A 27317-nucleotide genomic window follows, 5' to 3' on the forward strand; every position below is an offset into this window, starting at 1 on the left:
AGGCGGAGGCAGGAGAATCTCTTAAACCCAGGAGGCGGAGGTTGCAGTGAACCGAGACTGTGCCACTGCAAGCCAGCCTGGGGAATAAGAGTCAAACTTTTGTCTCAAAAGACCAGCAACCTAAACTAGAAAGGTCTTATGAGGTCCCTGACAAGAGTTCTTGATTGTTGGGTGGCAATGGGCAGATAAAAATTACTTAGTTTGACCATTGGTAGGAGGCTGTTTACAGCCACAGAGAAACCTAAGATGCAAATGTGAGCCAGGCACGGTGGCTCATACCTGTAATCCCAACACCTTGGGAGGCTAAGGCAGGAGGATTGCTTTAGCCCAGGAGTTTGAGACCAGCCTGGACAACATAGTGAGATCTGGTCTCTACAAAAAATTGGCTGGGTGTGGTGGTACACGCCTGTAGTCCCAGCTACTAGAGAGGCTGAGGTGGGAGAATCGCTTAAGCCCAGGAGGTTGAGGCTGCAATGAGCCGTGATTGTGTTTTGGTGCCCACTGCCAGCCTGGGCCAAAAGGAGTCCATGTCTCAAAAAAAAGATTTGTTTTTAAAAGTAAGTTTGAAACTGATGTAAAGTGTTCTCATCTGAGTCTCCTACAGATTCTTATTTCCCATGATGATTTTTCATTTCTCAGTCCCTAACTGGCTACTCCTCAGCGTTCAATCATGGGATCAGCATGTTTCTTCTCTATGCCATTACTTGTGGAACCTCTTCACTCTCAAGCCTTCAGCTGTCACCTCTATACAAATAGGTTTTTTGTTTGTTTTGGGATGGAATCTTGCTATCACCCAGGCTGGAGTGCAGTGGCATAATCTCAGCTCACTGTAACCTCCGCCTCCTGGGTTCAAGCCTGCCTCAGCCTTCCTAGTGGCTGAGATTACAGGCTCCCGCCACCATGCCTGGCTAATTTTTGTATTTTTTTTTTTTTTTTTGGAGACGGAATCTCGCTCTGTCTCGCAGGTTTGAGTGTAGTGGTGCAATCTTGGTTCACTGCCATCTCGGTTCACTGCAATCTCCACCTCCCGGGTTCAAGTGATTCTCCTGCCTCAGCCTCCTGAGGAGCTGGGATAACAGGCACGTGCCACCATGCCCAGCTAATTTCTGTATTTTAGGATGGGGTTTCACCACGATGGTCAGGCTGGTCTTGAAGTCCTAACCTTGTGATCCGCCTGCCTTGGCGTCCCAAAGTGCTGGGATTACAGAAGTGAGCCACTGTGCCTGGCTAATTTTTGTATTTCTAGTAGACATGGAGTTTCACCATGTTGGCTAGGCTGGTCTCAAACTCCAGACCTCAAGTGATCCTCCCACCTCAGCCTCCCAAAGTGTTGGGATTACAGGTGTGAGCCACTACACCCAGCCTATGCAAGTAAGTTTTAAATCTGCCTGTGTTTTCACGTCTGTAATCCCAGCACTTTGGGAGGCCGAGGCAGGTTGATCACAAGGCCAGGAGTTTGAGACCAGCCTGGCCAACATGGTGAAACCCCGTCTCTCCTAAAAATACAAAAATTAGCCGGGTGTAGTGGTGCATGTATCATCCCAACTACTCGGGAGGCTGAGGCAGGAGAATTGCCTGAAACCAGGAGGCAGAGGTTGCAGTGAGCTAAGATTGCGCCACTGCACTCCAGCCTGGGTGACAGAGCAAGACTCCATCTTGAAGAAAAAAAAAAATCTGCCCATGTCCTGATGGCTCTCCCAAGCTTCAGTTGTGGGTCTCCAGTGGACTGCAGGGCAATTACACCTGGACTTTCTACAGTTTCAAAGTATGTTTCAAACCAGATACTTCTTTCCCATTTATTGCCACCTCTTAAAATTTCAAGTAAACCTGTCAGGGTCAAAATCTTGGTGTTTTTTTTTTTATAATGCTCCTCATCCTCCTCCATCTAACCAGCATCGAGCCCTGGGCAGGTTTAGTAAACATGGAGTAGAAAGATACTGTTTTCAGAGTTGAGGTTATAGAGGAGATGGGATTTGCAAGTGATGTTAACAGGTCAAGGCAGGAGAATTGCTTGAACTCAGGAATTCAAGACCAGCCTGGGGAACATAGTGAGACCCAGTCTCTATAAAAAAAAAATCAAAAATAGCTGGGCATGGTAACACACACCTATATAGTCCCAGCTACTCAGGAGGCTGAGATGAGAGGACTGCTTGAGCCCAGGAGTTCGAAACTAGCCTAGGCAATATAGTGAGACCCCCATCTCTATGAAAAGAAAAAAAAAACCACCCCAATACTTGGTGAGGAAGGATTGCCTACAGTAAATGAGGTAGAGCTGCTGAAACGATTAGCAGAGAAGAGTGTCAGCAGACTGTGTGTGTGTTAAAATGAATTTATTACATGAGACCTGAGAACCAAACACCTATGTTATCCGAGAGGGCCCAAATAACTTCCCCTTCACCAAGACAGTAAGGAATGAACTGAGGGGAGCACCATGAGTGTTCAGTGGTAGCTGCCTCAACAGGGTTAATAGCAGGAGATTCTGCCATAGAACAGAGTTCCCTTGCTAATGGGGAGGACTGGTCAGCAGAGGCCAGGGAGTGGCACTTAGCTGTCACAGGTAAAGTGGACACAATTACCATGATGGGCAACAGGGCCAGAGTGACAACTAGGATTTTTTTTTTTTTTTTGAGATGGAGTCTCACTCTGTCGTCAGGCTGGAATGCAGTGGCACAATCTCAGCCCACTGCTACCTCTGCCTCCCAGGTTCAAGTGATTCTCCTGCCTCAGCCTCCCAAGTAGCTGGGATTACAGGAGCCCACCACTGAACCCAGCTAATTTTTGTATTTTTAGTAGAGACAGGGTTTCACCATGTTAGTCAGGCTGGTCTTGAACTCCTGACCTCAGGTGAGCTGCCCACCTCAGCCTCCCAAATCCCAAAGTGCTGGGATTACAGGCATGAGCCATTGTGACTGGTCTATTTTTGTTTTTTTTTTTTTAATGTTAATTAATTAAAAAAAAAAAAAAGAGAGAGAGATGGGATCTTACTATGTTGCCCAGGCTGGTCTTAAACTCCTGAGCTCAAGTGATCCTCCTCCATCAGCCTCCCAAAGTGCTGGGATTACAGGCATTAGCCACTGTGCCCAGCCAACTGGAGTGTCTTGACCCACAGGGATCTGTGGCATTGGCTAATAATCCTTGGTGTTCTTAGGAAAGACAGCCAACAGGGTAAGGCTTTGATTTGTATAAATAAAAAAACCCAAGAGTTGATGAGAAGGCTGATACCAGCTGTTACAATGGGAAATTGCATTTCTTCCCCTACTTTACAGATCTGAGCCAGTTCTGAGATCCAGAATCCATCAACTTAACAGGAGTTTGGGTTTCTTTGAAGACCTTCCACTACCATAAGTATATGCAATAAATATTTCGCCAAAGGACCTTTGGCTGTTCACTAGAGTAATGTACTAGGAAAACAGAACATCCAGGCCTTCTGAGGCCTTTTTCTTTTTGAGATGGCGTCTCACTATGTCGCTAAGGCTGGAGTGCAGTGGCTCGATCTCAGCTCACCGCAATCTCTGCTGTCCAGGTCCAAGCAATTCTCCTGCCTCAGCCTCCCGAGTAGCTGGGATTACAGGCATGCGCCACCACGCTCAGCTAATTTTGTATGTTTAGTAGAGACAGTGTTTCACCATGTTGGTCAGGCTTGTCTCAAACTCCTGACCTCATGATCCGCCCGCCTCAGCATCCCAAAGAGCTGGGATTATAAGCATCAGCCACTGCACCCGACCAAAAAAAATGAGAGGCTTTCTGATATGGATGTAAGATGACACGGATCTAAAACTTACCATTGCCCTCCAGACAGAGGTCAGCTGATAAATGGAGTCCTTGCCCAAATCCATCTCAGTGGGCTCAGTGGGAACAGACCCAGCCTATGGCCATGTCCCTGAGAAGATAATTGGGATATGTTTAGCAGGGGGATAGATGCCCAGCACATTGGTTACTTTTCCTGTAGCATAGGTCATAGGAAGAAGGGTCAAGTGGAATCTCCTGCACACCCTGCCCTTCCAACCAATCAAAATGGCAAGAAACAATACCACACCCTGAATGGAACTGAAGTGATTATTGCTGCCCTTGAAGATGTGGAAAACACTCCTGTGTGGCTTCTATAAAAAAGACAAGTTCTAGCTGATAATGGTTGTCTGCCACAAACCCATCCACAACTGCTGTAGGGGGTGTGCTCTTCCTCGGACAGTTCAACATGGCCCCTGTCTGTTGGTATCCAGTTCTTGATCTGGTGAAAGCATTTGCTTTTTTGACATGGAGTCTTGCTGTGTCACCTAGGCTGGAGTGCAGTGGCACAGTGTCGACTCACTGCAACCTCTGCCTCCTGGGTTCAAGCAATTCTCCCTCCTCAGCCTCCCAAGTAGCTAGGACTACAGGCGCCCGCCATCACAACTGGCTAATTATATTTTTAGTAGAGATGGCGTTTTGCCACGTTGGCCAGGCTGGTCTTGAACTCCTGACCTCAGGTTATCCACCCACCTCAGCCTCCCAAAGTGCTGGGATTTCAGGCATGAGCCACCATGCCTGACCCCAAATGCAAATTTTCTAAAAGCTAAACCAGCCGGGCGCGGTGGCTCACGCCTGTAATCCCAGCACTTTGGGAGGCCGAGGCAGGTGAATCACGAGGTCAACAGATTGAGACCATCCTGGTCAACATAGTGAAACCCCGTCTCTACTAAAAATACAAAAAATTAGCTGGGCATGGTGGCGCATGCCTGTAATCCCAGCTACTCAGGAGGCTGAGGCAGGAGAATTGCCTGAACCCAGGAGGCGGAGGTTGCGGTGAGCCGAGATCACGCCCTTTCACTCCCGCCCGGGGAAAAAAAGAGTAAAACCCCGTCCAAAAAAAAAAAAAAAAAAAAGCTAAACCAGTAGGAATAGTTCTCCCCATCTCTAAGTATTCAATAACTAACACATCATTTGTCATAATAATAATCCTGAGGCATTACAAACTGCAAACTGTTACAAGTTTATTCTGAATCTCATTCAGTTGTATTCAGTGTGGCTCAATTCTTTACAAATGAAAATTCTTGAATATATGTCAAAACAGATATAGTCTTGATGTTTCTTTCTTAACTATACCGGATACGAGTCAGTTTAACTATACAAAAGGTAGTGCTGGCATGGTTTACTGGGACCCTAACTGTGGGGAGGGGACTCTGCCCCAGTGAACTGGTGAGACACCGACTGAGGACCTCCTGCCTACCGTGTCACTGTGGAGCTCTCACTCCTCAGGCATCCCCTGGTGATGAGTGATACAAACTCTACCATTGGAATCAATACTGCAATGACAAAACTTCTTCCTGTTGTTCACATTCTAAACTTTAGAACAATGATGACATGAGTGTACTTGACAGTTACAGCGGCTCTCCCTCTCCAGTGTGCACTCGCTGATGTTTGGAAAGATTTGACTTGCTACAGAAGGTCTTTCCACAGTGATGACACCAGTAGGGCTTTTCCCCGGTGTGGATTCTGTGGTGTTTATTGAAGTTTGAGCTGTGGTTGAAGGCTTTCCCACACTCCTTACACTTATACGGCTTCTCTCCGGTGTGGAGTCTCTGGTGGGAGCTGAGGCCCGCATGCTGACTGAAGCTCTTCCCACATTCGTTACACTGATAAGGCTTCTCCCCAGTGTGGATCCGATAGTGACGAATAAGACTGCCTTTCCCACTGAAAGCCTTCCCACAATCTTTGCACTGATACGGTGCCTCTTCGGTGTGCATTTTCTGATGTTTAAGGAGGTCTGAGCTTTGCCCGAAGGCTTTTCCACACTTACAGTCGTAGGGCCGGTCCACCAAGTGTGTTCTGTAGTGGAGGGTGAGGTTTGAGCTGTGGCTGAAAGCTTTCCCACACTTGGTGCACACGTAAGGTTTCTCGCCAGTGTGTGTTCTCCGGTGTTTGGTGAGATTTGAGCTATTACTAAAGGCTTTACCACACTCGGCACATATATAACGTCTCTCTCCTGGGGTAGGTTTAGTAGGAACTGATTCTCTACCTTTCTTGGAGCCTGACTCTTGAAGAGGGGGTTTTGTTCCTCTTTCACTTTCAAGGTTTACACACTGCCTCTCTAACCTGGCCTCAGATTTACTGGCGATAATCACAGAAATGATATCCCCTTTGAGCCCAACTGCTTCAGAACCTTTCTGCTCATCTGCTGACTCCTTGTGCTGGGTACTCAATCTGCAATCTGAAACAATAAGCAGATTAAGGATATTTCAGTTGTTCCCAGAAAACAGGACCATCAGGTGAGACTGATGGACTCTGAAAGGTGACTAAGTAGAGCTCACAATAGCGCATGGATACAAGTAAAGCATCATCCAATCTAGTTTACAATCCCACACTTTCACACAAGCCCCCATCCAAAGCTATTAGGATATGAAGAACATGGCTTTTTCCGCCAGAAAAACAACTTCACATACAGAAGACAAAATGCAGCATATAGGAGTGCAGTAGCCAGCCACAGAGGCTCATGCCTGAAATCCCAACACTCTGGGAGCCAAGGCAGAAGGATGGCTTGAATCTGGGAGTTCAAGACCAGCCTGGGCAACATAGGGAGACCCCATTTCTACGAAAAAATAAAATAAAAAAATTAGGCAGGGATGTTGTGCCCCTGTGGTCCAACTATTTGGGAGACTGAGGTGAGAAGATCACTTAAGCCTGGAAGGTCAAGGATGTGGTGAACTGTGATTGTGCCGGACTGTGCAAGATTGAGACTATCTTTTTTGTGAGATGGGAGTCTCACTCTGTCCCAGGTTGGAGTGCAGTAGTGCGATCTCACCTCACAGCAACCTCCACCTCCTGGGTTCAAGTGATTCTCCTGCCTCAGCCTCCCGAGTAGCTAGGACTACTACAGGTACTAGGACTACTACAGACACACGCCACCATACCCAGCTAATTTTTTATTTTCAGTAGAGATGGGGTATCACCATGTTGGCCAGGCTGTCTCGAACTCCTGACCTCAGGTGATCTGCCCGCCTTGGCCTCCAAAAGTACTGAAATTGCAGGTGTGGGCCACCACACCCGGCTTGACCCTATCTTGTTTTTCACACGGAGTCTCACACTGTCGCCCAGGCTGGAGTGCAGTGGCACGATCTCCACTCATGTCAACTTACGCATCCCAGGTTCAAGCGATTCTCCTGTCTCAGCCACCAGAGAAGCTGGGATTATATGTGCCTGGCACCAAGCCCGACTAATTTTTTGTATATTTAGTAGAGACAGGGTTTCACTATGTTGGCCAGGCTGGTCTGGAACTCCTGACCTTGTGATCCACCTGCCTCAGCCTCCCAAAATGCTGGGATTACAGCGTGAGCCACTGCGCCTGGCCAACCCTATCTTTTTTAAAATTCAATTTTAATTAATTTATTTATTTTGAGACAGAGTCTCATTCTGTTGCTTAGGCTGGAGTACAGACAGTGCTGTTACCTTGACTCACCACAGCCTCTTCTCCTGGGTTCAAGCAATTCTCCTGAGTCAGCCTCCTGAGTAGCTGGGACTGGAATGCCCACCACAATGCCTGGCTAATTTTTGTATTTTCAGTAGAGACAGGGTTTCACCATGTTGGCCAGGCTGGTCTTGAATTCCTGACCTCAGGTGATCCGCCTGCTCGGTTTATAGGTGTGAGCCACTGTGCTCAGCCTTCTTCCCCCACCAGGCCCAGCTTTTTTTTTTTTTTTTTTTTTTTTTTTTTGAGATGGAGTTTCGCTCTTGTTACCCAGGCTGGAGTGCAATGGCACGATCTCAGCTCACCGCAACCTCCACCTCCTGGGTTCAGGCAATTCTCCTGCCTCAGCCTCCTGAGTAGCTGGGATTACAGGCACGCGCCACCAAGCCCAGCTGATTTTTTGTATTTTTAGTAGAGATGGGGTTTCACCACGTTGACCAGGATGGTCTCAATCTCTTGACCTCGTGATCCACCCGCCTCGGTCCCCCAAAGTGCTGGGATTACAGGCGTGAGCCACCGCTCCCGGCCGAATTTTTTTTTTTTTTTAAAGAACAGCTAAGCCTCAGGCAGAAAAAAACAAGGGAGAATGATTGCTGCGGTGCCAGAGTTAAGGAAAATGACATAGACAATTAAGGAAGATGCTGAGTGGTAAACTCACAAAAACCCATGTTCCCACAGCAGCTGAACATAAAAGCAATCAAAGAGGGCATCCAGACAGACCATTTACAAGCCTTCCAGCCCCAGATCTGTATCAATCGGAATGAAAGCGCGTGATCTCCAAGAGGGCTTAACGCTCATCATTTCACTTACACTGGCTACGTATTGTAATTTAGTTATAAAGTGACACTCACTGTTGAAATCAGATGGAACCAGCTTATCTTTTTAGAGCGCCTCACCAGGCAGTCAAATCTCTTCAATGTCCACCTAGCCATCCACATGCAGGGAAAAGGGGAGTAAGAGAAATTTGCTCTGAAAAATGGGCCCCTTTCGAGGACTGTTAATCCCCTGAGGGTACAGAAGCCTCAGTCAGCAAGGTACCTTCCTCCTAAGTCCTTTTTCTCTTTCCCTAGGAACTGCCTTGACGGTCTCTCTCTCTGACCAGCCATTTATCTCCTTGCTTCGCTGACAGTGACCATCAGCTGCCTCCAGGCTCAGCCTCTCCTCACCATCTGCTGGGGCCCAGAGCTGCAGTAGCTAAAGTCCTTTTCACTCTCCATAATGAGCAATCGCTTGCCTACACCCAGACTTTTCTTCAAGTCACTGCGCAGCCATGAACTACATGTGTGGGATAGAAGTAACTTCATAAATCTTATGTTTTAAGACGGGGTCTGGCTCTATTGCCCAGGTGGAGTGAGGTGGCATGATCTTAGCTCACTGCGACCTCTACCTCCTAGGCGCAAGTGATCCTCCTGCCTCAGCTTTCTGAGTAGATGGGACCCCAGGCACTAGCCACCACACCCGGTTAATTTTTGTATTTTTGTAGAGATGGGGTTTCACCATGTTGCTCTGGCTGGTCTCGAACTCCTGGCCTCAAGTGATCCACCCGCTTTGGCCTCCCAAAGTGCTGGGATTATAGGTGTGAGCCACCATGTCCAACCACAAGTTAACATTTTAAAAATAGCTGAATGAGGCAAAAATTGAAAAAGATTTTACTCGGACTATTTATTTCATTGTCTTCCAGCCTGCACTGTTACTGTTGGGAAGTTTGCCATCAGTCTAATCAGCATTCCCTTGAAGGGGGTAATCTGTCTTTTATGTCTTGGTTACTTGTTGTGAGATGGGCAGGGTGTCACTCTGTTGTTCATGCTGAAGTGCAGTGGCATGATCTTGGCTCACTGCAACCTCTGCCTCTCAGGTTCAAGCGATTCTCCTGCTTCAGCCTCCCAAACAGCTGGGACTACAGGCATGTGCCACAATGCCAAGGTAATTTTTTGTATTTTTAGTAGAGGTGGGGTTTCACTGTGTTAGTCAGGCTGGTCTCGAACTCCTGACCTTGTGATCCGCCCATCTTGGCCTCCCAAAGTGCTGGGATTACAGGTGTGAGCCACCACGCCTGGCCCTGAATCTTAGTATTTATATCTTTCATCACTTTTGGACAACTCAGCATTTTCTCTTTCTCACTAGTGCTTCTCCCTCTTTTTTTTGAGACGGAGTCTGGCTGTCTTGCCCAGGCTGGAGAGCAGTGGCGTGATCTCGGCTCACTGCAACCTCCACCTCTTGGGTTCAAGCGATTCTCCTGCCTTAGCCTCCTGAGTAGCTAGGATTACAGGCGTGCGCCACCACACCCAGCTAATTTTTGAATTTTTAGTAGAGACAGGGTTTCACTATGTTGGTCAGGCTGTTCTTGAACACCTGACCTCGTGATCCGCTTGCCTCCACCTCCCAAAGTGCTAGGATTACAGGTGTGAGCACCATGCCCAGCCTCTTTTTTTTTTTTTTTTGAGACAGGGTCTAGCTCTGTTGCCTACTCTGGAGTACAGTGGTGTGATCTCGGCTCACTGCAACCTCTGCCTCTGGGTTTAAGTGATTCTCATGTCTCAGCCTTCTAAGGAGCTGGGATTATAGGCGAGTGCCACCACACCCAGCTAATTTTCATATTTTTAGTAGAGTCAAGTGTTTTGCTATGTTGGCTGGTCTGGTCTCAAACTCCTGGCCCCAAGAGATCTGCTGTTCTAGGTCTTCCAAAGTTCTGAAATGACTGGTGTGAGCCACTGTGTCTGCCTTCTCCAACTCTGTCCTCCTCTGGAACAGCTGTTAAACCTACGCTGGACATGCTCATCTAATCCCACACTGATGTCCAATGCCTGCCACCTTGATCTTTCTAAGCAGCATTTCAGATGGCTTCCTCACATCTACCTCTATTCACTAATCATCTCCTGGATTATTTACAACAGTCATTGCATTCTTTTTTTTTTTGAGACGGAGTTTCGCTCTTGTTACCCAGGCTGGAGTGCAATGGCGCGATCTCGGCTCACCGCAACTTCCGCCTCCTGAGTTCAGGCAATTCTCCTGCCTCAGCCTCCTGAGTAGCTGGGACTACAGACACGCGCCACCATGCCCAGCTAATTTTTTTGTATTTTTAGTAGAGACGGGGTTTCACCATGTTGACCAGGATGGTCTCGATCTCTTGACCTTGTGATCCACCCGCCTCGGCCTCCCAAAGTGCTGGGATTACAGGCTTGAGCCACCGTGCCCGGCCAGTCATTGCATTCTTAATTTCAATGACTATAGTTTTCACTTTTAGAAGCTCTATTTTGTTTGTTTGTTTGTTTGTTTTTTGTTTTTTTTTTTTTTTGAGACAGAGTTTCGCTCTTGTTACCCAGGCTGGAGTGCAATGGCGCGATGTCGGCTCACCGCAACCTCCGCCTCCTGGGTTCAGGCAATTCTCCTGCCTCAGCCTCCTGAGTAGCTGGGATTACAGGCACGCGCCACCATGCCCAGCTCATTTTTTGTAGTTTTCGTAGAGACGGGGTTTCACCAGGTTGACCAGGATGGTCTCGATCTGTTGACCTCGTGATCCACCCGCCTCGGCCTCCCAAAGTGCTGGGATTACAGGCGTGAGCCACTGCGCCCGGCAAGAAGCTCTATTTTTTTTTTTATCAAAGGTGCCTGTGTGTGTTTTTATTAACTTTTTTTTTTTTTAAGGTATCAGTGATTTATTTTATGTCTTAAATTATTTTAAGGCCAGGCACGGTGGCTTATGCTTATAATTCCAGCACTTTGGGAGGCTGAGGCAGGCAGATTGTTTGAGCCCAGGAGTTTGAGACCAGCCTAGGCAACATAGCAATACCCCATCTCTGCAAAAAAATAAAAAATAAGAATTTGGGTGAGGTGGGAAGTTCACTTGAACCTAGGAGGTTGAGGCTCCAGTGAGCTGTGTTTCACACCTCTGCATTCCAGCCTAGGTGACAGCCAGACCCTATATTAAAAACAAACAAACAAATATTTTAAACCAATTTATTTTATAAAGACTTTTCAGTCTGGGTGCAGTGGCTCATGCCTGTAATCTCAGCACTTTGGGAGGCCGAGCAGGTTGGATCACGAGGTCAGGAGTTCGAGACCAGCCTGGTGAAACCCATGTCTCCACTAAAAATACAAACATTAGCCGGGCATGGTGGTGTGTACCTGTAATCCCAGCTATTCAGGAGGCTGAGGCAGAAGAATCACTTGAACCTGGGAGGCAGAGGTTGCAGTGAACAGGTATCGTGCCACTGCACTCCAGCATGAGCAACAGAGCAAGACTCCGTCTCAAAAAAACAACAACAAAACAACAACAAAACTTTTCACTTATGTTCTATTATTGCAGACTATTTTGGCTTTAATTCTCCTTTTGTTGTTTCTCCTGACTCTCACTCTCTTTGGATATGATTGTTATTCTCTAAAAAGGCTTTGTTCCCTATTCCACATCTCCACTTCCCCCACTGATCCTTGCATGGCCTGAAATATTCCAGAATTCGCTGAAATTGTCTGTCTGTGGCTTCACATTTGCCTGGCACCCAGGGCCAGTGTTGGTGTTAATTTCTTGGCTTGGAGACTTCTGGACCACGAAGGCACCACAAAGGAAGGTCCCAATCACTAATGCGGTAAATGCCTGGGGTTTCCATGTTTCAGGGTACACTTTGATTTTCACTCAGAGCTGTGCCTGACCAGCAATTTCCTATGCTAGCAGGCTCATTTTTTGGCTCTAGGATATCTTTTCATGCTGACAGTATAACCTTTTAAGACTTTATGCAGGGCCAGGTGCAGTGGCCCATACCTGTAATCCCAGCACTTTGAGAAGCCAAGGCAGGTGGATCACTTGAAGTCAGGAGTTTGAGACCAGCCTGGCAAACATGGCAAAACCCCATCTCTCTACTAGAAATACAAAAATTAGCCTGGTGTGGTGGTGGGTGCCTATAATCCCAGCTACTTGAGAGGCTGAGGCAGGAGAATCGCTTAACCCTGGGAGGCAGAGGCTACAGTGAGCTGAGATCGCGCCACTGCACTCTAGCCTGGGGGACAGCAACACTGGTCTCAAAAAAAAGGACTTTATGCAAAGCTCTCACCACCTTTTCCTTTCCTTTCCTTAGGAGGGCCCAGAAGCTTTGTCTTCTGTCCCATCTGGGTACTAAAACTCAAGCCTGTTACTGGGTCTGATAATCCTTCCACTCTACCCTCTTCTTTGTGTAGTACTGCCGAGGGCTACACCAAGACATATGGAAAATAAAACTGAGCAGATAGGTCTCTGGCTACTTTTTTTTAATATATATATATAATATATATTATATATATATATATTATAATATATTATATATATTAAAATATATATATATAATATATATTATATATATATATATATTTTTTTTTTTTAAATAAAGACAGGGTTTCACATGTTGGTCAGGCTGGTCTTGAACTCCCCACCTCAGGTGATCCGCCCGCCTTGGCCTCCAAAGTGCTTGGATTACAGGCGTGAGCCACCATGCCTGGCTGGTCTCTGGCTACTTTAATCTCTAATTACTGTGGCAACTCCAGGGAGACCCCAATTGCCTGGAGAGGGCTACTGTGTTCACCATAAACCGTGAAGAATTCACCTAACAGTTTAATTCTTCACTTTTCCCAGAAAATGTGATTTTTAACACGGCTCAAAACTGTTTCCACAACGGAGTTTCACGTTTGAGACACAGTAGGCATGCCAAGGAGGGAGATTTCTGAGGGCCATGGACTCTTGTCATGAAATCACACCACATACATAAATAGTGGCCTATACCACTAACACACAAGCAAAGTCCTGGTTTGAAACTATTAGGATTCGGAATAATGTGTCGTATTTTTCCAAACATATAATTAAACAACTCTGTTTCAAGAATTTAGTTCTAATTCTCCAGGTAAATGAAGGTACTTAAGAGTAGAAACCGTTAAATAACAAAACAACAGGCCCAGCCGGGGCAACAGAGTGAGACCCTGTCTCTACAAAAAAATAAAAAGTTAGCCAGGCATGGTGGTCCAAGCTACTTGGGAGGCTGAAGTGGGAGGATCTCTTGAGCCCCAGAGATTGAGGCTGCAGTGAGCTATGATCACGCCACTGCCCTCCAGACTGGGTGTCAGATAGAATCCCTGTCTCAAAAAAACACCCAACAGGGAATGACCATTTATGACCTCTGAGATTATTATATAAACCATAATTTATGGAGATTTGAGCTCAGGAGCAGTCACCTAATATATCTTTGACTTGTGAAAAACGCCCCATCTCTTTCCATAGCTTCAGAAAGGAGGTTGCCAATTATTTTCCATTTGCCTTTCCCAGATCCATTCTCTGCCCCGCCCTGTGCTCCAGGAAGCTGACCCTAAGGGCCTCACTGTCTTGTCTCTCCTGCTCTCTGGCTGCCAACTGGGTTTGCCATTGGGGAACAGAAGCAGGAGATTTAAGGGCAGGAGGAGGGTGCAGCTGGTATTTATTCTGTTTTCTCCTCACCCCATGGCAGGGCCTACAGCCACAATTCCTATCAAGTGACCCCCTCCTCTATGACTATAGCTCTTTTGGTTCTGGTAACAGGGGCCTCCTCTGTCCCTTTAGGCTCACAGGGAGTAATGGTTTTTCACTGTTATCTGGTGCAACGCTATTCTTTATCGGTTCATTTGAACTGTCTACATCTCTGTTAATAGTTACTTTATTAAACTCACTTCAATCGATCCTTTAAAAAAATTATTTGTAATACCCAGACTTCAAAAGAAATTGATCCTTTAAGAGTGATCCATTCCCAGGCTAGGACCCAGGCTGAGAGAGCCGAACTTGGGGGAGGAAGGTGAACTATTTCCACCCAGTCAGCCCAACAAATCAAGCCAATCTGTGAGATCACCTCGCAACCAAGAATTAATTATTCTGATTCTCCAACCACAGAGGCCTGGGGCACTGAATAAGAGTCTAATGGGTGGTCCTTACCTCGGACCTTTCTCAGATCTTGGGAGAACTCCTGCTCCTCACCAGTCTCTTGGATGTACAGGGGCCCCCAAGACTCATATTTGTGACTGGTCTCCATGGGCTGTGGCTGCACACTGCTTGGGGATTCCTTTGCTGTTCCCGAGGAGGATAGCTTCTCCCACACCTGTTTCTGTTCATTTGGAGGAGTTGAGACCTAGAGACAATTAGGAATGGCTGGGTTTGTGCATGGCTCACTTTACGAATTGGAATGAAAATCCCAGGAGAGCTATGTAGAGCCTCTAGGAAAGAGAAAAGGAAAATACCCATCCCATTCCATTCCCAAGGCTAAAGGTTAGTTTAGGATAACAGAGAAAAATAGGAGGAAATATGGTCAAATTCAGTAGAAATTTCCATTCAGCGAATCTTACTCTTGTTCCTGCCTAGAATGTTATGCTTCTAATCTCCTAGAATAACAAAGGTCTCCCTGCCTACCTGGTGTGCTGGCTCATCCAGTTCCCGCTCCAGATCTTCGAGGAGAGTGACAGCCTCTTCAGCACTCTCCGGGCAGTGCTCCTGTACCCAGGCCTGGAGCTCCTGGGGAAGAATGGTCAGGAACTGCTCCAGCACCAGCAGCTCCAGGATCTCCTCCTTGGTGTGGATCTCAGGCCTCAGCCACTCACAGCAGAGCACCCGGAGTTGGCTCAGAGCCTCCCGGGGTCCAGGGGTGTCATGGTACCCAAACTGCCTGAAGCGCTGGCGGAACATCTCCAGGCTAGGAAGGCACTTGCCTTTCTCTTCTTTCTCCTCGGCTTTTACCATCAGAGGCCCCACCTGCTCCTGTGGAGGCCTAGGGCCCAGAACTGGGGCCATGCCTAGGACCTTGGTCATCATATAAACTCCAGAAGCAGCCCCACTAAAGATGGGACTCTGTGAGGCAGGAATATTGGTTCCTTTGGGTTTCCAGTTCTTTAGGGCCACAAGTTAAACCTAAGAAAATATAGTTACCATAAAATAATCAAACTGAAAAGTGTTTTGGAGTCTTTACAGCCATACCTTTAGCACAAGAAACTGTGGAAATTATGTCCACCATAAAACTACCATATAAAAAAAACTGCTCTCAAAATCTTTCTGGAATGAGCCAGGCACAGTGGCTCATGCCTGTAATTCCAGCACTTTGGGAGGCCGAGGCAGGCAAATCACCTGCGGTCAGGAGTTTGAGACCAGCCTGGCCAATGTGGTGAAATACCGTTTATAAAAATTTTATAAAAATACAAAATTAACTGGGCACCTGTAATCCCAGCTACTCAGGAGGCTGAGGCAGGAGAATTGCTTCAACCCGGGAGGCGGAGGTTGCAGTGAGCCGAGATCACGCCACTGCACTCCAGCCTGGGTGACAGAGTGAGGCTCCATCTCAAAAAATAAAACTAAAATAAATAAAATAAATAAAATGCTGGAATTAGCTCAGGATATCCTACTTTGATTTTAGTGGTATCCACTCTCTTAAAAAGTACAATGTGGCAGCACAATTTTAAAATTAACTTTGCTCTAAAACCTAGTTAAGAACCTCACCACTATAGACATTATAGTTTCTGAGATTTTATCAAGCTATTTACTAGCCAGATGCCATCTGTTTAAACCTAAGACATTTAGCTTCAGCAATGAAAATTCACTAGCCAAATGACTGGGACTGTCAGTATAACCAGGGTCATGCTGAAGGGTAGAATTAACTAGTACATTAATTTTGGGAGGCTGAGGCGGGCAGATCACTTGAGGTTAGTAGATCAAGACCATTCTGGCTAACATGGTGAAACCCCTTCTCTACTAAAAATACAAAAAGCAGGCCAGGCGCGGTGGCTCACGCTTGTAATCCCAGCACTTTGGGAGGCCGAGGTGGGTGGATCACGAGGTCAAGAGATCGAGACCATCCTGGTCAAAATGGTGAAACCCTGTCTCTACTAAAAATACAAAAATTAGCTGGGCATGGTGGTGCACGCCTGTAGTCCCAGCTACTCGGGAGGCTGAGGCAGGAGAATTGCTTGAACCCAGGAGACGGAGGTTGCGGTGAGCTGAGATCGCGCCATTGCACTCCAGCCTGGGTAACAAGAACGAAACTCCGTCTCAAAAAAAAAAAAAAAAAAAAATACAAAAAGTTAGCTGCCGTGGTGGTACACGCCTGTAATCCCAGCTACTTGGGAGGCTTAGGCAGGAGAATTGCTTGAACCTGGGAGGCAGAGGTTGCAGTGAGCTGACATCGCACCACTGCACTCTAGCCTCGGTGATAGAGCAAGACTCCGTCTCAAAAAAATAAAAAAAAAGAAAAGAAAGATTGTAAGTAGTTTTTGTGACAAATGGGCTTTAGTGCTAACATTTTGTAAAGATGATTCATATTTATGAAATTAAGTCTTTTATTAGTCTTAAAAAAATTTCAAAATAAAAATTAAAAAAGAAACTAATGCTGGTTGGAGTGTTTAGCAATAGAATTACAAACATCAGGAAGCAACCCAAAGCATGAAAAGGAATTTGTTTCTGTAAGGCACAGAAAAAAATGCATACAGAATTATTTCCTGAAATGTGTTCAAAAGCACTATAACCAATAATTTGAATAAAAGATTCTTTGGTCAAATAAGTCTGTATGTATACAGTACAGCAATGGAGTGCCCAAGTTCGGTACTACATAAAAATTGAGCCAGGGGAGGTGCAATGCCATCTCACCTCCTAAAACAAAAGCATGAGGACCAAAGGCTAAAATAAGAAATAGCAGAGGTAGCTGTGCTGGAGAGCATTCTTGAGAATATTTAAAAGGAGTGGCCAGGTGTAATGGCTCACGCCTGTAATCCCAGCACCTTGGGAGGCCAAGGCAGGCACATTACTTGAGGCCAGGAGTGAGACCAGCCTGGCCAACATGATGAACTGGGGCCATGCCTAGTAGGTTGGTCATCATATAAACTCCAGAAACAGCCTCACTAAAGATGGGACTCTGTGGGGCAAGAATATCGGTTCCTTTGGGTTTCTGGTTCTTTAGGGCCACATGCCAAACCTAAGAAAATATAGTTACCACAAAATTACAAGTTACTGTCTCTACTGAAAATACAAAAATTAGTGGGCATGGTGGTAGACACCTGTAATCCTGACTACTCAGGAGGCGGAGGCAGGGAATCACTTGAACCTGGGAGGTGGAAGTTGTAGTGAGCCAAGATCATGCCACTACACTCCCAGCCTGGGCGACAGTGAGACTCCGTCACACACAAAAAAATAAATAAATAAAATAAAATAAAATAAAAGGAGACCTCCTCAGTGGTAGAGTAACTTTACATAATTGTTACAAAATTTCATACTCTATCCAGAGGAGGGCACCCCAAGACCAGGAAAGGAACTGGTTTGGGCTGCTCAGAGTCTAACTTGGCCTGGGAAACATGGCAAGTCACCAGAGAGTCATGTAGTAACATAACATTCATGTAGGATATACTCTGAGAACTTGGTGAATCCAGATTCACAGATGCCAACGATTGCCTCTGCAAATTACAGAAAAAAAATTTCCTGGGCAAGCTCGCTAGCTAAGCAATTTATTCTAGGCATATCAGTTTTGGGTTTTTTTTTTTTTTGAGACGGAGTGTCGCTCTGTTGCCCAGGCTGGAGTATAGTGGCGCCATCTTGGCTCACTGAAACCTCTGCCTCCCAAGTTCAAGCGATTCTCCTGCCTCAGCCTCCCAAGTTGTTGTGATTATAGGTGCATGCCATCATACCCAGCTAATTTTTGTATTTTTAGTAGAGCTGGGGTTTCACCATATTGGCCAGGCTGGTCTCGAACTCCTGACCTCAAGCGATCTGGCCACCTCAGCCTCCCAGAGTGCTGGGATTACAGGTGTGAGCCACCACGCTCAGCAGCACATCAGTTTTGCAGTGCGCACAATTCAAATGCACAATGCAGAAAGACTACAAATGAGTAGCAGGCTGGGTGCCCTTCCTCCTTCCTACACTCACTCTTGTTGATGATTTCACCAGTTGCATGGCTTTAATTACCATCTACATACTCACAACTGCCCCAACTGTACCTTCAACTTAGACCTCTCTTCTGAACTCCAGACTCAGGCGACTAACTACCCAGTTGCCATCACCATCTGGATTTCCAGTAAGACATCTCAAGCTTAACATGTCCAGAACAGACTTTCCCATCGTTCCCTCAAAAGCTGCTCAACTCAATTAATGGCAACTCTCATTGTTCTTTTTACACAGACCAAAAATCCTGGAGTCATCCCTTGACTCCTCTTTCACACTTTTTTTTTTTAATTTAAAACTTTTATTTTTTAGAGACAGTGTCTTAGTCTGTTGCCTAGGCCAGAGTGCAGTGGCACAATCACAACTCACTGAAGCCTGGCAACACCTGGTCTCAAGCCATCTTCCTGCTTTGATCTCCCAAAGTTCTGGGGTTACAGGCGTGAACCACTTTACCAGGTCTTTTTAATTTTTTTTTAACCACTTCACCAGGTCTTTATCTTATTTATTTGGAGACAGTGTATCACTCTGTCTCCCAGGCTGGAGTGCAGTAGCGCAAAATCTCGGCTCATGGCAACCTCAACCTCCCAGGTTCAAGCAATTCTCCTGCCTCAGCCTCCTGAGTACCTGGGATTACAGGCACCTGCCACCACGCCTGGCTAGTTTTTGTACTTTTAGTAGAGATGGGGGTTTCACCATGTTGGTCAGGCTGGTCTCGAATTCCTGATCTCGTGATCTGCCGCCTTGGCCTCCCAAAGTGCTGGGATTACAGGCGTGAGCCACTGTGCCCAGGCTTTTTTTTTTTTTTTTTTTTTAAATTATAGAGACAGGGTCTCACTTTGTTGCCCAGGCTGGAGTGCAGTGGCGCCAATGATAGCTCACTGTAGCCTTGTACTCCTGGCCTCAAGCGATCCTCTCACCTCAGCCTCTGAAGAAGCTAAGACTATAGGTGTGCATCACCACAGCTGGCTATTTTTTTTTTTTTTTTTTTGTATAAACGAAGTCTTGCTTTGTTGCCCAGGCTGAGGCATAACTTGAGCTCAGGAGTTCCAGGCTGCAGTGAGTTGTGACTGTACCACTGTGCTCCAGCCTAGGTGACAAAGCAAAACCCTGTCTTTTAAAAACAAAGAAGCATGTGGCTAGAAATCAGAGGCTTCATTACTAACTCAAACTGTCTTCCACCACAGTGACTTTTTTCTCAGCTATCTAGACTGTTTAGCTCAAGAGGCCCATCAAGCAAAAGTTCACAGTCTACCATAAACAGAAGGCCGTTGTTCTGTGTCCATTTTCCCTCCTCCTTTATGACAATTTCCCAAAGCTTATATGTCCTTATGAAGGTGCCCCAAGTCCGTTCTTTAACAAGATGAGGCACAAAATAATCAAATTATCATAGATTCTAAAAGCAGAACAGCACTTATCAACTTGTGCTAAAATGCTTCAGTCTGTACCTGCAAATCCCTAGGCAGGCAAATTAGATAATTCTTGAGGCACAGAATTTCATTGTTGGATGGTTCTAATTGTTATAAGTTCTTCTTTAACCTGAATCAAATTCCTCATCACTTCAAAAATCCTAGGTTGGTTCTATACCAATACTCACTTTCTCAATAGCAGCCTTCCAATACTTGAAAACCAACTGTTTTGCCTCTTAACTCCTTTCCACAGCTCAACTGTTCCTTAGATTACGTGGATTTCCAAGTATCTCACCCACCAAATCAACTGTCTTTTTTTTTTTTTAGACCAAGTGTCGCTCTGTCACCCAGGCTGGTGTGCAGCGGCGCGATCTCGGCTTACTGCAACCTCCGCGTGCTGGGTTCAAGCGATTCTCCTGCCTCAGCCTCCCGAGTAGCTGAGATTACAGGCGCACGCCACCATGCCCGGGTAATTTTTGTATTTTTAGTGGGGATGGGGTTTGGCCCGGCTGCTCTCAAACTCCTGTCTTCAAGTGATCCGCCCGCCTCGGCCTCCCAAACTGCTAGGATTACAGGCGTGAGCCACCGAACTCGGCCCAAACCAACTTTCTCTTGACACTCTTATTTATACATGGTTCTTTAAAAATGTTTTTCTAAACCTAAGCAGATCCCTATGTGTGTGGGTTCCAGCTCGAACAAAGCCCGAGGGGACTATTTCTTTCTTTGGATTGGATTCTACCGAAGACTTCTAATGAGGCTCGGCTTCCCACAGGTTTCCAACCCCTTGGTTGGTTCGGACCTCCAGTTCAGAGAAAGGAAAAAAGGTGGACACGGTCAGACTGATAGACTGCTTGGCTTGGGGAGCGCACAAAAAAACTATTCTGGAACGCGAAAGAACTTCCAAAAATCTGTTCGTCCAGTTTCCATTTGTTAAAGCCCCGGGTGGAAGAAAAGGCTTTTTCCAGAGAGCCAGCGCCTCCACCAGCTGGGGCTGGGCGGGGACGGAGAGAGCCTTCCCACAGCCGAGCTAGGACCAGTCCAGGTGGGGTCCTCAGAAGCCACAGCTGCTAAACCCACTCCTCCCTTCCCAATCTATTCAGCCAAGGCGCCCTTTCCCGTCCGCCTCGCTAACCCGGGACAAGCAGGCTCACCGTTAGTCAGAGCCGCTCCGGGTACCGGGAGACCGCACCGCGAACCTCGGGGCCGCGCAGCCGGAAGTGCGTCATAGCACCGCCCCCTCGGCTACGGCCCCTCTAGAAAGTCGGGAGGTCTGCTCTGTGTTTCTGGCCCTTGAGACAGCAGGGCTGAATCGACCCCAAAGGAACAGCTAGGGACTCTTTCTGTTTTTACTAAAGACTGTCAGACCAGATGAAGGCTTCGGAGGTTCTCCCACCCCACCCTGACGCCTTGGGGCAAGGAGGGCATGGGCTAGGGTGCCCGCCTCGGTCCTTCTCGCAGACTTCGTAGCCCAAGGTCACTGGGTACCCTCAGGTCCAGCACCTCGGGCCAGGTTTATGGACATGGAACCCCGTGCTTGGTCCGTGAAGCCAGAGATTGAGTTCATACTTTGTCAATGAAAATAGTCAAACTAAAATATTTGAAGACATTTATTTTGAACCAAATATGAGTGACGAATGGCGCGAGGCACAGTCTCAAGAGGTCCTAAGAACATGTGCCTGTGATGGTCGGGCTACAGCTTGGGTTTATACAATTTAGGGAGACATAAGACATCAATCACTATGCATATTGGTTCTGTGGGAAAGGCAGGACAATTGGAATGCTGGGGTTGTTCCAAGTAATAGGTGGAGGCAAGGATTTTCTAATTGGCAGTTGGCTGAAAGTTATTGACTAAAGGATTTTCTAATTGGCAATTGGCTGAGAGTATTTGTCTAAAGCCCTATAATCAATAGAAAGGAATGTCTGGGTTAACTAAGGCAGAGGTCCCCAAACCCTGGGGCACAGACAGGTACCAGTCCGTGGCCTGTTAGGAACTGGGCCACACTGCAGGAGCGAAACTTCATCTGTATCTACAGCCACTCCCCATCGCTCTTATTACTGCCTGAGCTCCTCCTCCTTCCAGATCAGCCTTAACATTAGATTCTCATACCAGCATAAACCCTATTGTAAACTGCGCTTGTGAGGGATCTAGGTTGTGCATTCCTTATGAGAATCTAATACCTGATGATCTGTCGCTAGCTCCCATAACCCCCCAATGGGACCCTCTAATTACAGGAAAAAAAGCTCTGGGCTCTAATTCTACATTATGATGTGTTGTATAATTGTTTCACTATACATTACAATGTAATAATAGAAATAAAGTGCACAATAAGTGTAATGTGCTCTAATCATCCTGAAACCACGAAACCACCCATCCCGCTCCAGCCATCTGTGGAAAAAATTGTGTTCCATAAAACTGGTTCCTGGTGCCAAAACGTTGGGGACCGCTGAACTAAGGGGTTGTGGAGACCAGGGTTTCCATTATGCAGATGGAGCCTCCTGGCAGCAGGTTTTAGAGAGAACAGACTGCAACTATTTCTTACCAGACTTTAAAAAGTGGAGGGGCCAAGTTGATTCTCTCCTGGATTAGGAAAAAGGCCTGAAAGGGAAAGGGATTCTCTACTCACTGTAGAGTTTCCCTGCAAGACACAGCTTTGCAGGGCTATTTCAAGATACAGCAAAGAAACATATTTGGGGTAAAAATATTTTGGTTTCCTTCTTTATCTGCTGTGTGATGTTACGCCAGAGCCTGGTTGAAAAGTCAGTCAGGTTATATAAGGTTAAATAAAGGCTGGTGAGGCTTTATGGTTTGTAGGGGGTGACTCCCCAGGCCTGTTAAATAGGAATTTGGGCAAGAGAAGAAGAGTTTAGTCCTCAACTTTGCAGACCAGGGTCATGGTGACATCAATCAGAAGTAGCCTCGCCCTTCTGTGGGTCCTAAACTTCCTGAGTAGAAGACCTAGGGGCTGGACTCCTGATGCCGCAGGACTTGATGAAGATGTCTTTGCCTGTCTTTTCCTCCTGCTTCTCTGGCTCAGCTGCAGGTTTTCAGACTGAAGATTCTGTGTTTTCGACCTCAGTGCTACTCCCTTTGGCCCCCAGTGAACTTGCTTTTGTCTAGTCCTGCAAAACTCAAGTGTTGAGGAATATCAACATGCCTGCCTGCACATGGAATTCCCTGTCCAAATGTGCCATGAATTCATAGATACTCAGCATCATTCTTCCCTATTTTCCAGGATAATTTTAATTTTTTAAAGGTTTAACGGCATGCAAATTTAGAGAAAATGAGCCTCCATGTGCATTCTTCTGTTTCTTCTCTAATAAACTTGCTTTCTCTTAAAAAAAAAAAAAAAAAAAAAAAAGAGCCTCCATGTACTCACTGGCCAGCTTTAACAATTATCACATGGTCAGTCTTTTTCATTTTTATTTATTTATTTTTGGGATGGAGTCTTGCTCTGATACCACTTGCTCTGAGTAGCTGGGACTACAGGCGCGTGCCACCATGCCTGGCTAATTGTTGTATTTTTTAGTAGAGACAGAGTTTCACCATGTTGGTCAGAATGGTCTCAATCTCTTAACTTTGTAATCTACCCGCCTCAGCCTCCCAAAGTGCTGGGATTACAGGCGTGAGCCACCGAGCCCGACCTCGTCAGTCTTTTTCATTCATTCCCCCATGGTCTCAAACTCCTGACCTCAAGTGATCTGCCTGCCTCAGCCTCCCAAAGTGCTGGGATTACAAGTGTGAGCCACTGTGCTAACCCTAAAAATTTCCATTTTATAGACCAGGAAACAGGCTCAGAAAAGTCACTTTTCCAGTATCACACAACTGATACGTGGGAGTGTCAAGATCGAAACTTGGCCCTTCTTCTCCAAAGCCTGTGCTCTTAGGCACTCTACTGCCTCTCAGTTAGACTGGAAAGAAATAGATGGGAAATGGAAACAGGATCACCAGGACAGAGGGAAAAAACAGGAAACCTGCACACATTCCATGAGCCACACCTGTATCAATGCTTTGGTAGGGGTTCCAACCAGCATCTTGGTAAATGGGTCTTTGCCTAGTTATGAAACCATTACTTGATTATGCTGGGACTTGAAGAAAATCCTTCTATTTCCTGGGAGTCCAAGGCAGGCGGATCACAAGGTCAAGAGATTGAGATCAGCCTGGCCAACATGGTGAAACCCTGTCTCTACTAAAAATACAAAAAAAAAAAAATAGCTGGGCGTGGTCACACGCCTGTATTCCCAGCTACTCAGGAGGCTGAAGCAGGAGAATTGCTTGAACCTGGGAGGCGGAGACTGCAGTAAACCGAGATCACGCCACTGCACTCCAGCCTGGGAGACAGAGTGAGACTCTGTCTCAAAAAAAAAAGAAAAAAGAAAATTCTTCTATTTCCAAACCCATTGTTTTTTCCAGGGCTGAGATACTCCTAAGCAAAGGGGCTTAGAGCTGTAAAATATTAATGTCAAAAGAGACCTTATGGACAATCTGGCTAAGCTCTTGTTTTCAGATGAAGAAACCAGTGCCTGAAGAGTCAGATCCAAGGTATACTAGTTAGCTAATTAGTATCAAAGCTGAGAGCACAAGCCAGATTCTCCAATCCTGTGTACTTTCTATGTCTCAAGAGATTTTTATTTTTATTTGAGACAGGGCCTCACTCTGTTGCTCAGGCTGGAATGCAGTGGTGTGATCATAGCTCACTGCAGCCCCCAACTCCTGGACTCAAGTGATCCTCCCGCCTCAGCCTCCCGAGTAGGCACACGCTATCATGCCTAGCTATTAAAAAAAAAAAAAAAGCCGGGCGCGGTGGCTCAAGCCTGTAATCCCAGCACTTTGGGAGGCCGAGGCAGGTGGATCACGAGGTCAAGAGATCGAGACCATCCTGGTCAACATGGTGAAACCCTGTCTCTACTAAAAATACAAAAAATTAGCTGGGCGTGGTGGCGCGTGCCTGTAGTCCCAGCTAGTCGGGAGGCTGAGGCAGGAGAATTGCCTGAACCCAGGAGGTGGAGGTTGCGGTGAGCCGAGATCGTGCCATTGCACTCCAGCCTGGGTAACAAGAGCGAAACTCCGTCTCAAAAAAAAAAAAAAAAAAAAAAGCCGGGTGTGGTGGCTCACGCCTGTAATCCCAGCACTTCAGGAGGCCGAGGTGGGTGGATCACTTGAGGTCAGGAGTTCGAGACCAGCCTGGCCAACATGGTGAAACCCCATCTTAAAAAAAAAAAACAACAACATTTGTAGGGGTTTTGCCATGTTGCCCAGGCTGGTAGAGAACTCCTGGGCTCAAGCAATCCTGCTGCTTCAGCCTCTGGAGTAGCTGGGACCACAGGTGTGCACCATCATGCCTGGGAGATTATTTGGCTTGACAAAAGAAAAATAATTCCTGTGCTCTTTGCAACGGAAGTCCAGGAAAGGAAAAGATTCCAGTGTTTAGCGTTGTCTCTGGCACTTTCCCTCCGTTTCCAGTAAGGTTTTCATGATTCTCTCTAAAAAGGTGGTTTTCTGGATTTTCCTCGCTTATTCTCATCATCACCCATTTTTGCTGCCATCAGCAACGTTGGCCAGTAGTGGGTAACCAAACCTTGACTTCCCTTAGAGTAGGCTGAACAATCCTCTGGCCCATGACAACTCTGAACACGTCCCTTTTTCTTCCCGGAAGCAGAAGACATGTACAGCATGTTAGAAAGCTGTAAAGATATTAGCTAAAGAAACTGAAAGGAGGCCGGGTGCTGTGGCTCATGCCTGTAATCCCAGCACTTTGGGAGGCTGAGGCAGGCAGATCACAAGGTCAGGAGTTCAAGACCCCATCTCTACTAAAAATACAAAAATTAGCCAAGTGTGGTGGCATGTGCCTGTAATCCCAGCTACTCGGGAGGCCGAGGCAGGAGAATCGCTTGACCCCAGCAGACAGGGGTTGCAGTGAGCTGAGATCACAACACTGCACTCCAGCCTGGGCAACAGAGCAAGACTCTGTATCAAAAAAAAAAAAAAAAAAAAAAAAAAAAAATTGAAAGGAGAAGAGAATGGAAGTGGAATGGTGGAGTTAAACTGTTAATGAAAAAACTGTTCAATGATACTTGTTAAAGCATGGTAAGGAAGATTTTATTCAGGACCATCCTAATAAATACAGGAACCACTGCAGTAGGATCTTGCAGTGAGGGAGAGAGATTGGGCTCAGCTCTGAACACAACATGGGCTAGTGGGAATTTATAGCCAAGGAACGGGATGGGGGTCAGTGGATGGAAAATGATCAAGAGGAAACATCAGAGGGAAGGGGTATTCTTGCTGAAGACGGGCCAGGGTGATCAGACATTGCCTGGGGGACAGTGGAGGACAAGGAACCTGATCAGATATTAAGAATAATTAGATATGGGCTGAGAGCGGTGGCTCACGCCTGTCATCCCAGCACTTTGGGAGGCTGAGGCAGGTAGATCAGTTGAGGTCAGGAATTCGAGACCAGGTTGGCCAACATGGTGAAACCCCATCTCTAAAAAAAATACAAAAATTAGCTGGTCATGGTGGTGTGCATCTGCAATCTCAGTTACTTGGGAGGCTGAGTCAGGAGAATCTCTTGAACCTAGGAGGTGGAGGTTGCAGTGAGCTGAGATCATTCCGCTGAATTCCAGCCTGGATAACAGAGAAAGACTCTGTCTCAAAAAAAAAAAAAAAAAGTAATTAGATATGGAGGAAGGCGGGAGATTCTTACTACTCTAACAGCAGGAGGTTCTTGGTAAAACTGGATTTTAGGGCCTTGCATGGTGGCTCATGATTGTAATCCCAGCACTTTGGGAAGTTGAGGTGGGAGGATTGCTTGAGGCCTAGGAATCTGCGACCAGCCTGGGAAACATAACAAGACCCTGTCTCTACAAAAAAAAAAAAAAAAAAAAAAAAAAAAAAAATGTGTGTGTGTAGTGGTGTGTGTGTGTAATGGTACATGCCTGTAGTCTCAGCTGAGGCAGATAGGAGGATTGCTTGAGTACAGGAGGTTGAGGCTGCAGTGAGCCATGATCATGCCACTGCATTCCAGCCTGAACAACAGAATGAGACCCTGTCTAAATAAAGAAAATAAATACAAATAAAATCCAGTTCTGGGTCCAGCACAGTGGCTTACGCCTGTAATCCCAGCACTTTGGGAGACCAAGGTGGGAGGACTGCTTGAGGACAGACAGAAGTTCGAAACCAGCCTGGGCAACATAGGGAGACACCCCCCGTCTCTATAAAAGGAAAAATAATAATTACTAAAACAAACAAACAAACAAAAATAAGCCTAGGTGTGGCGGCTCATGCCTGTGAGGCCAAGACAGGCAGATCACTTGAGCCCAAGAGTTCAAGAGTAGCCTGGGAAATAGCCAGACTGTCTCTACAAAAAATGCAAAAATAAAAAAAAAAATTAACTGGGCCTGGTGGTGTGTCCCTGTGGCCCCAGCTACTCAGGAGGCTGAGGCAGGAACCCAGGAGTTTCAGGCCACAGTAAGCTATCACTGGACCACTACACTCCAGCCTGGGTTACAGAATGAGACCCTTTGTCAAGAAAGATGTGTGTGTGTGTGTGTGTGTGTGTGTGTGTGTGTGTGTGTGTGT

General features: G+C 46.5%; 1 protein-coding gene across 2 annotated transcripts; it reads right to left on the bottom strand.

Moving 5' to 3' along the window:
• Nucleotides 1-4957: 4957 nt before the first annotated feature.
• On the bottom strand, nt 4958-20982 carry ZSCAN21 (zinc finger and SCAN domain containing 21). 2 transcript variants are annotated; one of them, XM_032255249.1, is made up of 4 exons: nt 20893-20982; nt 14832-15326; nt 14361-14553; nt 4958-6187 (listed from the first exon to the last, which is right to left on the bottom strand). In XM_032255249.1, the coding sequence occupies exons 2-4, from the start codon at nt 15228-15230 to the stop codon at nt 5358-5360; spliced, it is 1422 nt and encodes a 473-aa protein (XP_032111140.1). In that variant the 5' UTR covers nt 15231-15326; nt 20893-20982; the 3' UTR covers nt 4958-5357. The 2 variants fall into 2 exon arrangements, with proteins under 2 accessions (XP_032111140.1, XP_032111141.1); XM_032255250.1 differs by lacking the exon at nt 20893-20982 and having other exon boundaries at nt 14832-15328.
• Nucleotides 20983-27317: the final 6335 nt, after the last annotated feature.

Source organism: Sapajus apella, unplaced genomic scaffold (genome assembly GCF_009761245.1).
Source record: "Sapajus apella isolate SASKATOON/1434 unplaced genomic scaffold, GSC_monkey_1.0 scaffold88, whole genome shotgun sequence".
In the NCBI taxonomy this organism is placed as follows: Eukaryota; Metazoa; Chordata; class Mammalia; order Primates; family Cebidae; genus Sapajus; species Sapajus apella.